The sequence below is a fragment of the Oncorhynchus tshawytscha genome, linkage group LG06, assembly GCF_018296145.1.
Source record: "Oncorhynchus tshawytscha isolate Ot180627B linkage group LG06, Otsh_v2.0, whole genome shotgun sequence".
In the NCBI taxonomy this organism is placed as follows: domain Eukaryota; kingdom Metazoa; phylum Chordata; class Actinopteri; order Salmoniformes; family Salmonidae; genus Oncorhynchus; species Oncorhynchus tshawytscha.
Window position 1 is genome coordinate 61936958 of NC_056434.1, and position 12623 is coordinate 61949580.

The 12623-nt window shown below is 42.2% G+C and overlaps 1 protein-coding gene across 3 annotated transcripts in view; it reads right to left on the bottom strand.

Annotated features, from left to right (window-relative positions):
* blnk (B cell linker) overlaps positions 1–5773 on the bottom strand; it is a 33028-nt gene extending 27255 nt beyond the window's left edge. The window contains exons 1-3 of one of the 3 annotated variants that reach the window (XM_024424493.2): positions 5610–5773; positions 5357–5419; positions 788–834 (exon numbers count right to left, since the gene is read on the bottom strand). In XM_024424493.2, coding sequence (XP_024280261.1) covers positions 788–834; positions 5357–5419; positions 5610–5678 — 179 coding nt within the window. In that variant the 5' untranslated portion in view covers positions 5679–5773. Of the gene's footprint in view, positions 1–219; positions 488–682; positions 715–787; positions 835–5356; positions 5420–5609 lie in introns of those variants that run through there. The other 2 variants (XM_024424496.2, XM_024424495.2) reach the window with 2 other exon arrangements.
* Between the last annotated feature and the right edge of the window lie 6850 nt (positions 5774–12623).

The window sequence follows — 12623 nt, forward strand, 5'->3', positions numbered from 1 at the left end:
ATTTTCAGGGGTTTGAATTGTTAGACTGTTCTGTTTCTATTTGTGTGGTAATGTGTCCTGTCAACTTGCAAGGCAACACATGTGATAATATGAACGGTGAACCTGTTCGGGACCTCTTTGACCCACTAGCCTCAAGTCTACCCATATGAGCAGAAATGTGTCATAGGCTATAGTACACTAGTGTTACTCATAAGAAAGTCTGGTTTATGGTTTACATACCTTGTCAGTTGACTCATGTCGCTTATTCAGTAGAGTAGCTATATCTGGAACTCTGGTTAGTTTGCCAGGAAGTGTATTGACAATAGTAACTACAGTATTTTAACACTAGCAGACCTGATCAGAAGGGGAACCCATTTTACATGTCCCTCTAAAGCTCTGGCTCCCTAATAATCCACATGTTTCTTCATCAGATGTCAAACAAAACCAAACAGTGGAAACACTGAAACAAGGCAAGGAAATCATGAGCATGTGTGAGGCTCAATTCTGGAATAGCTTATGCAACTTCCTATTTGCAAAAGTTTATGATTAACTACATGAAAACGGGAACTCATAAGGAAAGAGTTCACAAATCTATCAGCCTACTAAAATAGACTGAACATTTCCCCCTCGCAGGGCGCACCTACACACATACACATGCACACGCACACCCACACCTGCTTTGCAGTGCTCTCTTGGTACTCACCTCAAAGGCCTCAGCTATCTGCTGTGTTCACATGAGGGAAGAAAACAAGAGGAGGACAGAGAGAGTGTGAGGGAAGAGAGAACAGAGAAATAGAGGGTTACTCACGGCTGGTGGATGAGGCTGAACCTGCTCATATCACTGTCAGACATATTCTGTTAAAGTAAAAGAAGCAGAAAAATACAAGAGAATTATATGTTTGTTTTTACAAATCTGTGTGTACTGTAACTGAATGGTTCTTTATGTTGGGTTTTGCAAAATAACATTACAATCTGTAATTCAGTTTTGCACCACATGTTGCGCCGGTTATGAAATGTATCACTTCGTAGCTTACACCAGATGGCAGCATGACGCTAAAACAGCCAAAAGCCTTTGAAGCATGCCTGCTTTTTAATAGGAAATTGATTGTTACTTTATGGCCCTACTTGTGTACCCTTGATCCGGTGCAGATTACACTCAATCTTATTTTGTCCCTAATTTGTTTACTAAATATGTCATTCCAGTGCCCTGTGATATTACCTTTGAAAAAATGACAATAATGTCTCTGTCTACTCACATCCCTCAATAAATTGTATTTTCATGGTTCTCTTTGAAGGGAAGCAGTTGCCCTGAATTCCAGAGTAAAATTACACAAAAATATAAAATGTGCTCTAAATCATGGTAAATTATGTATTTCTCTCTTCATTCATAATTGATTGCTTCAGGGTCCTCCTTTGGTCTCACTTGCTCTCCTTTCTTGTTACCCCTTGCTTGTATTAGGTTGAATTGATTTTCAGCATAATGAACTTTAGTACGCAGGTTCATGATTGAATCATCTGTAAATCAGTCAGATTCCTTAATATGAGAGGCATCACCTTCCTCACAGAGAAACAGACCCCCACACACATGAAGGTGCACACTTGATCATTTCACTCACTTATAGGAGGAAAAGCGTCTCCACCTAAATTCAGGCTTAACTTTTTGACACTGAATAAAATATCAAATATTTCGCCTGAGTGCCTTTGCATATGCTGCTCCCAGATTGAATTATTTATGGCAAGTTTCTCCCGGTGTTTGAATGAAACACAATAGGCCCTATGCCCTGAAACCACTCCTGCATATTGAAGACCAGCAGTCCCCTCTACAGAAGACACTAGAGCTTCTGCACTCCGCAGGACCTCAAAGCTCCTATTCTAACTAGGTTTTGAAGACTTGTTTGAAATCTAAATCAGCTCGAGGAAAGAGAGAGCGGTGGAACCACAGTCTGACCCAGCCTGCCCTCCACCTAAAATCAACATAGCAACGCAACGTTTTTCATTTAGCACTCTGCCAAGGAAATACGGGAGGATCTCAGACCTCAATGATAGTGTTGTTAACTCCCTCTGTTACAAGACACTTGCCTTCTCTCCAACCACATCTCCCGTGCCTCACATACTAAAATACCCCTCTGCTGAGTGAAGTAAGGCACTCCACATCATCACCATATAAAGTGCATGGAGGAATGTTGAACCGCTACAGCTTCAAACACCATCCAGGACTTGCTACTACCCACACATGATGTGGAAAGACGGACCCTCTGCCGTCCTGCCCTCGGTTGTGCCTGTGGAGATATGATAATAAGTCATATGGGAAACATGAGAGAAAAGACCGGCTCACTTTCTGAGAGCTGCATGCACAGCCAACCATAATATGTCAATATGTCATATTATGTTTAAGGCTATAAATACCACATGAATATGCAAATCCATCTAAAAAGCACCCGCAGCACCTACACAGGCTGACATACAGAGGTCATGCAGCACGGCAAGAGCAGGTCCTCTCTGCCCTTCTATGCAAAACCAAAAAGTGCTGTATTTGTACTGATATTGGAACCCTTATTGGTGCTCTATAGAACCTTTTTTAATGGTTCTTTAAAGAACCTTAGGAAAATGTTTTCCATAGCACCATAAAGGCTCCATTTAGAACCCTATGAGCATGGTTCATTATATAACCTTAAACAATGGTTTCTTTTTCGCACCAAAAAGGGAAAAGCTGTCAATATGAGCCAAAGAATCCTTATTTGGAACTATATAGAACAATTTTTTTACTTAAAAGTTGCTACACACTTTTAAGTGTGCACGCTAGCAACATGGACACGAGTCTTTCTATAAATAATGGGGCCAATGTGTGACATTGGGATACACATTTCAAAACAGTTTGAAACAAAAATGATTTTTTTAATGCAGTTCCACATGTGTACTTTTGAGGAATAAAAGTGAATAAATGCAAATTGGCTCATAACTCCACCTATACAGCAACATAGGCCTAGGACTATACATCCTTTAAGCAGGGTTTATACAGACATTGGCAAGTCAAATTCAAGGACTTTCAGGGAATCTTTCATGCGCTTAATTGTAGTTTTCAAGGACCTCAATGTTATACAATTGTTTGTATAATTTATAGAATTGAAACGTACAGGGCCTAATATAGAACACCCCCCCCACTACCACAAAACATCATGCAAAAAGTATAAAAGAAAAAGTAGGCCATTACCACTTTAAAAATAATTCAATTATTATGGCATTCTAAAATATGTGAGAATAATGTGGACATTGCCTGACTAAATAGATTGGATACATGCAGACAACACATAATAAACCCATGAATAGCAGTAGCCTTAATCTCACCATTGCTGTTTTACAATGAGAAAGTTAGCAAGTATGACTTTAAAAAAATAAAGAAAAAAATAAAGAAAAAATGTTCACAAAATTTGGCCACTGGGCCTTTGCTAGGCATGTATCAGTAGATTGCAAATGTTTTCAGCATTGCTTTTTCAATCTTATTTATTATTTTGCGTGCATGCGCCCGACTGCCACAATTGTGCGCCACCTGATGCTTCTCTTGGTCACTGCCGGGATTTGCACTGTTTACAATAACAGGGTCAAGCATTGTCACAATAGCAGTAGAGAATCATCTTGAACACGATCTAGTTCCAAAGCTAGTTTAGGGTTTTTTTAAGTCTCTAACTGAATGGGAGAACGGATGCTAGGGCAGTGACTGGGAACAATGTGTCTGTCTCATTTTGAGTTTAATCCTCAAAGCTCCAGAGCTTGAATATGGCAAGTTGGCATTGCAGAGAGTGCTGCAAACTATGAAGCTTGGGGTTACGCAAGTCTTAGCTGAACCCAGGTGTTCTGACTAGATCAATAAATGCTATATCAATCAATACATGTAGGTCTATGTTTTAGATCTGGTCTGGTAACCCACACATCAAAAGCGAATCCTTTGAAACATGAATGACTTTGATTGATTCACCTTGAAATCCCCATTGACCTTATTTGGGGGAGTTAAAACTAGTTTGGAGGCATAGACGGACAACTTGAAAGTTAATGTTCAGTTTATCAAAATCCCTCGTAGGTAGTACTGCTGTGGTATCCTACCTCCAAATGAAAGCTGTGCAGGGTCACTGAATAATGCATTGAAAACTAGATACAGTAGCAAAGCTCACATAAATAAAAACCCTTAGACGACAAGAACTCCTTAGTCATTGCCGTGGCGAATGACTTTGCAGCATGTTACCTAGATCAGGCCCACCACCTAGACAAGCGACTCGCCCAGAATGCAGAACGCGTGAATAAATCGTTCACACCTTCGAACAGGTAAATCCTTCACTAACCGTGATTATAGGCTACACCTTAACGGTACCGCACACTTTACATTACAATAGCCAATACTTAACTTGTGGATGAAAACCAAAGGCATCGTTTGTATAAACATTAGTGTTTCTCATATCAAATGAAAACACAGGAGAAACCAAATAAAGAGGCCCACCGAGAAGCTTGTTCAACAGCGGTGGTGAGTAGGCCTAGTTGGTGATACCAAACAAAAGACCAAATGGTAAATATTTAGTTCTAGCTAATTGATAATGGTAACCAGACTCTGGCGTTGGTGTTCACTCAATGTAGGGACTAGCGATAGCAAGTAGCAAGAAATGTTTGTACAAAACAATTGTCTGTTAATGTGGGGAGAAATGGAGGGAAATGTTCCACAGTGTTACTACTTCCTGTAGCGATGTGGTATTCTCAAAGTGGAAGTTGATTTGATGCCTCACTATTTATGTCATTCTGGGAAGTAAAGGTGGCGATTAAAATAAAAAAATAAAAAAATTGGTCACTTCCTGTAAACTTTCACCTGACTCTGTCAACTTGACTGTTGCTTTACCCTGTCTCATACGCTCAGCATACTGCTGGAAAATTCATTATGTCCATTATGCATTTCGAAAGGATTGGAAGTTTTTGTCTTGCAAATCTCATGTTTACCAACGATGTTGCAAACCTGTCAGATTTTGTCTCCCCTAAATGAACAATACCAGTTAATTAAGGATTTAGGATTTAGTGAGAATGGATAAATAATGTCCACTAATTTCAGCAACCTATGGCTGAAATTAGCATTAGGACATTTTAATTATTGCACTCCTTTCAAGGCCATAATTGCCATAGGAATTTGAAGGGAATTTAGAGTCCAAGTCTATTGTCTACTCTTACATCATTAGGACACCACACTAAATTTGGCCAAATGCAAAAAGTTATTATGTACCTGTTGATGTCGAATCATGTGGGTTTGCTGTGGTTTGGTGATAAAATGTTGCGGTAGTATTGGAAGTAGTATTCAGGTAGTATTGAGATGTCAAGAGAGAGAGTGTATAACAAAATAACGTACCATAAACCTCTGTCCGTTAATCCTCATTCTTTCAACAGTTGCAGCACATTCTCGCATTTGTTTCTGAAAAACAGTATGACATACATCCTAATGATCAACGCATCATTTGCTGTGGTTTGGTGAATACTTTCAGTTGCTTACAATAATGTAGTTGTTCTTTGCTCATTGGTGTAACTAGCAGTACCTTCCCAAAATAAACACACACACACAGTTCCTTGGAGACGCCAAGGAAAGAATTTCTCCTCCCACTCACCTGGCGCAGTAAGCTGGCCACCTGAGCTGAACTCCAGTCCTCACACTGCTCCCTGGTCGGCAAGTTCATCACTGTCACCACCAAAGGGAGCTCTGAAGTCCAGGCTCTGATAGAAAGTGATGGACTGACCTCTCTCTCACACCATGACTCCACTACAGAACTCAAGTCCCACATCAGGAAGTGGACAAGGAGGAGGAGGGGAGGTCATCTCTCACTGGGGCAGGCCATTCTCTCTCTCACTCTCTATCTCTCCCTCTTTCTCTCTCTCGTGCTCTTAAAAAAAAGTCATATTTCTGAAACAAATGTCCCTTAATCTGCAGGGAGAAAATGGGAAATAAAAACTTCCTCAAAGTCAAAGTGAGATATTACATTTGAAAGGGGACTTTCATTGACTACATGACACTATTGCATGACAACGTTCTCCTTTTTTTACGGATGAGGCTGACCTCATTTATATTTAGTCAACCTGTATGTGTCTAAAACTGTCATGTTTCACTTCAACAGAAACTTGATAACGACAGCCCACTCCGCGTCTGACACCACAGCCCTTGTCACCAAACGCCAAAAGCACTCTCCAATCTCCATTACATTTGACAACAACAACCTTGCTGTTTTTTGCTGAACAATCAGTCATTTTTAATACAGCTGGGGGGAAAAACGAATACATGTCTTTTAGTGAGACAATTATGTAGGGAGGAGGAGGAGGAGGAGGAGGAGGGGGGGGGGCTTAGTGTTGTAACATCTCCAATATATAATACACATAAAAATGAAATGAAATAATTGATTCAGGTCATATAATTGAATTTACCAGCATCTTCATCGTGAGTCAGATGAGAACGGAGAGTAATCGTTGAAATCTGATAGGAGCTGGTTGTGAACTGTGAGTGTGCCCGGCTGAGTCTTTGCGTGTGTATGTGTGTTTCATCAGATCACACCGTTGGACTTGGGCCAGCACGGCACACAGCTGAGTGATCAGGAGGGAAGCGTGCGGACAATTAGACAAAGCCTGGCCTGTGACACTACTTAACCCTCAAGCATCAGGCTAATGAGAGTTGTAATGTGGCTGAATACATTCCGCCAGGCATACAGGCTGTTGGCCCCATCGGTGGGTTCACTCTGATCAAGGCATGCTTGCTTAAGGGAAACGTTAGACACTGCTGGTTCACCACATGCCTTGACATCCGCTGGTGTGTTTCATGTATTTTGTTTAGAGCTCTTTACAGTCAGATATTATTATGTGACAACCAGTGGTGTAAAGTACTGAATTAAAAAATCTTGAAAGTACTACTTAAGTTGTTTACTTGGGTATCTGTACTTTACTTTACTATTTACATTTATGACCACTTATACATTTTCCCGTACAACCCAAAGTACTCCTTACATTTTGAATGCTTAGCAGAACAGAACAATTGTGAAATTCACAAATTTATCAAGTGGTCATCCCTACTGCCGATGTTCTGGCGGACTCACTAAACACAAATGCATCTTTTGTAAACAATGTCTGAGTGTTGGAGTGTGCCCCTGGCTATCCGTACATTTTAAAATCAAGAACAAGGTGCCGTCCACTGCTTAATATGAGGAATTTGAAATGATTTATACTATGACTTCAACTTTTGATACCTAAGTATATGTTAGCAATTAAATTTACTTTTGATGTTTAAGTATATTTAAAACCAAATACTTTTAGACATTTACTCAAGTAGTGTTTTTCTTTTTCACTTTTACTTGAGTAACTTTCTATTAAGGAATCTATACTTTTACTAAAAAATGACAATTGGGTACTTTTTCCAGCACTGGTGGTAACAGATACCGTAATATATGCTATTGCACAAACACTATATATACAAAAGTATGTGGACACCCCTTCACGACCAGGAATACGACTTTCCTAAAGCAGATCCTCTGTTCGGTCCACCACTCAGGATGGATCTAATTCCAGTAGCAGACCTAAAACAACGAGGCTGCAGAAGGTGCAGACAGAGAGGCCTTCTGGTCAGGCTCCATAGATGTGCACATCACTCACCGCTCCCGAGTATACTACTACTTCACTGGATTCTATGTAAACTGCAAACTATATATTACGAGGCTGCATTTATTGTAGCTGGGGATTTGAACAAATCAAATCTGAGAAAAAGGCTACCTAAATTCTATCAGCATATTGATTGCACGACACGCAGGGCTAATACCTCGACCACTGCTACGCTAACTTCCGCGATGCATACAAAGCCCTCCCTCTGGCAAATCTGACCATGACGCCATCTTGCTCGTTCCGTCTTATAGGCAGAAACTCAAACAGGATGTACCAGTGACGAGAACCATTCAACGCTGGTCTGACCAATCGGAAGCCACGCTTCAAGATTATTTTGATCACAAGGACTGGAACATTGACCTATATGCTGACTCGGTGAGTATAACGAAGTGCATTGGAGATGTTGTACCCACTGTGACTATTAAAACCTACACTAACCAGAAACTGTGGATGGATGGTGGCATTCACGCAAAACTGAAAGCGCGATCCACCGCATTTTACCATGGAAAGAGGTCTGGAAATATGGCTGAATATAAACAGTGTAGTTATTCCCTCCCCAAGGCAGTCGAACAAGCGAAATGCCGGTACAGGAACAAGGTGGAGTCGCAATTCAACGACTCAGACACGACATCACGGACTACTAAAACAAAAACAGCCACATCACTGACACCAACGTCACGCTGAACACCTTCTTTGAGGATAATATAGTGCCACTGTCGCAGCTCGCTAACAAAGTCTGCGCCCCCCTCCCTCCTTCTCCAAGGCCGACGTCAGTAAAACATTTTTAACTCGTTAACCCTCGTAGGCTGCTGGCCCAGACGGCATCTTTAGCCGCGTCCTCAGAGCATGCGCAGACCAGCTGCCTGGTGTGTTTACAGACATATTTGATCACTCCCTATCCCAGTCTGTTGTCCCCACATGCTTCAAATGGCCACCATTGTTCCTGTACCCAAGAAGGCAAAGTTAACTGAACTAAATGACTATCGCCCCATAGCACTCACTTATGTCATCATTAAGTGCTTTGACAGGCTAGTCAAGGATCATATCACCGCCACCTTACAAGCCACCCTAGAACCACTTCAGTTTGCATACCGCCCCAACAGGTCCACATTTGACGCAATCACCATCACACTGGACGCGTCATCAGCACAAGAACTGTTCATCGGGAGCTTCATGAAATGTGTTTCCATGTATGAGCAGCCTCACACAAGCCTAAGATCACCATACGCAATGCCAAGCGTCAGCTGGAGTGGTGTAAAGCTTGCCGCCATTGGATTCTGGAGCAGTGGAAATGCATTGTCTGGCGTGATGAGTAACGCTTTACTATCTGGCAGTCCGACAGACGAATCTGGTTTTGGCGCATGCCATGAGAATGCTATCTGCCAGAATGCATAGTACCGTCTCTAAAGTTTGGTGGAGGAGGAATAATGGTCTGTGGCTATTTTTCATGGGTCGGGCTAGGCCCCTTAGTTCCCTTAGAAACGTTTACGCTACAGCATACAATGACTTTCTAGACAATTCTGTCCTTTCAACTTTGTTGAAACAGTTTGGGGAAGGCCCTTTCCTGTTTCAGCATGACACTGCCCACGTGCACAAAGCGAGGTCCATACAGAAGTAGTTTGTGGAGGTCGGTGTGGAAGAACTTGACTGGCCTGCACAGAGCCCTGACCTCAACCCCATCGAACACCTTTGGGATGAATTGGAATGCCGACTGCAAGCCAGGCCTAATCGCCAAACATCAGTGCCTGACCTCACGAATGCTCTTCTGGCTGAAAGTCCCTGCAGCAATGTTCCAACACCTAGTGGAAAGCCTTCCAAGAAGAGTGGAGGCTGCTTTAGCAACAAAGGGAGGACCAACTCCATATTAATTCTCATGATTTTGGAATGAGATCTTTGACTAGCAGGTGTCCATGTACTTTTGGCAATGTAGTGTATTTACAATATTGCAAATCAGTAAAGTACGTATGTAACGCGTTACTGTGAACGTTTGAAATGAAAACGAAATTAAACATTGCCCCTAAAATAAATTCTAAAACTGTGTTTTTCCCTGTTTTTATCTCAATATCAAATCATTTCTGGGTAACAATTGAATACCTTACCGTGATTGTTATCTGTTAATAAGATGGTCAAAAGGAAGAAAAAATTGGTTTCTTATGAAAGAGCAATTTCACAACAAGAATTTTTCTAGAACTGTCTGGAAATAGTCTGAGTGGAAAACTGAAAACTAGCTGTTCTTGTCAGAGAGGTGTGGAACTCTCTTTCTTATTAGTCTATTAACTAATTTACCGCCTGGTGATGTCGCAGACCAAAACTCCATCCCACCAAAACAGGCTGAAATTTCAGGCGGTCTTTTCAAACAGCACTTACACTAAAAGGGCATTATCATCATTTTCACAATTTCAGAGTATTATTCCAACCTCACAGTGTGGAAACCACAGGAGGCTGCAGAGAGGACGGCTCATAATTCATAATAATGGCCGGAACGGAGCCAATGGAATGGCATCAAACACATGAAAACCATGTGTTTGATGTATTTGATACCAGCCATTACCACGAGCCCATTCTCCCCAATTAAGGTGCCAATCAAATCAAATCACATTTTATTTATCACAAACACATGGTTAGCAGATGTTAATGCGAGTGAAGGAAAATGCTTGTGCTTCTAGTTCCGACAATGCAGTAATATCCAACGAGTAATCTAACCTAACAATTTCACAACAACTTCCTTATACACACAAGTGTAAAGGAATTAATGAAATCCCATTGTATTAGTCACATGCGCCGAATACAACAGGTATTCAAGTGACTATGCATAGATGACAACAGAGAGTAGCAGTGGTGTAAAGAGGGGGTGAGACTCTACCTACATGTACATACTACCTCAAATAACCGGTGCCCCCGCACATTGACTCTGTATCGGTACCATGTATATAGTCTTGCTATTGTTACTTCACTGCTGCTCTTTAATTACTTGTTACTTTTATCTCTTATTCTTATCTGTATTTTTTTTAAACTGCATTGTTAGTTATGGGCTCGTAAGTAAGCATTTCACTGTTGTATTCGGCGCATGTGACTAATACATTTTGAATTGATTTGAAATATGGATGAGCGATGGCCGAACGGCATAGGCAAGGTGCAATAGATGGTACATAATAAAGTATGTACATATAATATGAGTAATGTAAGATATGTAAACATTATTAAAGTGGCATCATTTAAAGTGGCATTGTTTAAAGTGGCTAGTGATTGGGTCTCATGTAGGCAGCAGCCTACAGATATAATCTGTTTTTCAGTCTCTCGGTCCCAGCTTTGATGCACCAGGCAGTGGCTTGGGTGGTTGTTGTCCTTGATGTTCTTTTTGGCCTTCCTGTGACATCAGGTGCTGTAGGTGTCATGGAGGGCAGGTAGTTTGCCCCCGGTGATGCGTTGTGCAGACCTCACCATCCTCTGGAGAGCTTTGCGGTTGAGGGTGGTGCAGTTGCTGTACCAGGCTGTGATACAGCCCAACAGGATGCTCTCGATTGTACATCTGTAAAAGTTTGTAAAGGTTTTGGGTGACAAGCCAAATTTATTCAGCCTCCTGAGGTTGAAGAGGCGCTGTTGCACCTTCTTCACCACACTGTCTGTGTGGGTGGACCATTTCAGTTTGGCTGTGATGTGTACACAGAGGAACTTAAAACTTTCCACCTCCTCCACTGCTGTCCCTTCGATGTGGATAGGGGGGTGCTCCTTCTGCTGTTTCCTGAAGTCCACGATCATCCCCATTGTTTTGTTGGCATTGAGTGAGAGGTTGATTTCCTGACACCACACTCCGAGTTGTTGGTGATCAAGCCCACTACTGTTGTGTCATCTGCAAACTTGATGATTGAGTTGGAGGCGTGCATGGCTACGCAGTCGTGGATGAACAGGGAGTACATGAGAGGGCTGAGAGCACACACCCTTGTGGGGTCCGAGTGTTGAGGGTCAGCGAAGTGGAGATGTTGTTTCTTACCTTATCCACCTGGGGGCGGCCCGTCAGAAAGTCCAGGACCTAGTTGCACAGGGCGGGGTTGAGATCCATGGCCTCCAGCTTGATGATGAGCTTGGAGGGTACTATAGTGTTGAATGCTGAGCTGTAGTCAACGCACAGCATCGTCTGTGGACTTGTTGGGGCGGTATGACAACTGAAGTGGGTCTAGGGTGGCTGGTAAGGTGGAGGTGATATAATCCTTGACTAGTCTCTCAAAGCACTTCATGATAACAGAAGTGAGTGCTACGTGGCGATAGTCATTTAGTTCAGTTAAGTTTGCCTTCTTGGGTACAGGAAAAATGGTGTCCATCTTGAAGCATGTGGGGACAGCAGACTGGGATAGGGCGCAATTGAATATGTCCGTAAACACACTAGCCAGCTGGTCTCCGAAAGCTCTGAGGACGCGGATAAAGATGCTGTCTGGGCCAGCAGCCTTGCGAGTGTTAACACGCTTAAATGTTTTACTAACGTTGGCCACGGAGAAGTGGGGGGGGGACAGTCCTTGTCAGTCGGCCGTGACGGTGGCACTGTATAATCGTCCGTCTTTCTGTTGGAAAGTTCGTCTGCCCTCTCTCTCTCTTCCGTGGTTAGAATGGATACTTCAGAGTCCCATTCAGAAATGTTCTTATAGAATAGATGTTATGGTGGTTGTCGGTCCTTGCATTCACGGGTACATAATTTCTTGTAATTAGTATTGAAGAGTAGCTCTAATTATGTCGGATCGATAGTCTCAGAGTTTAACCACGTGGTATGGTTAAAAGATTCAGCAACCATTACAACCTTAGCTCCCTCGATTGTCGAGGTACGTATGGTCTCTACTCAAACCTTAGCTCCGTCTGTGATCGAGGTACTGGTCTACTGGGAAATTCCCAAGGTGGGAGTTATATCCAGAACAGTAGGAATGGGCTGTCCCATTACGCCAGATCAATTTCTGTGCTCATTGGGCGGGCCTATGACTTAGTTAAACTCCGAAGGG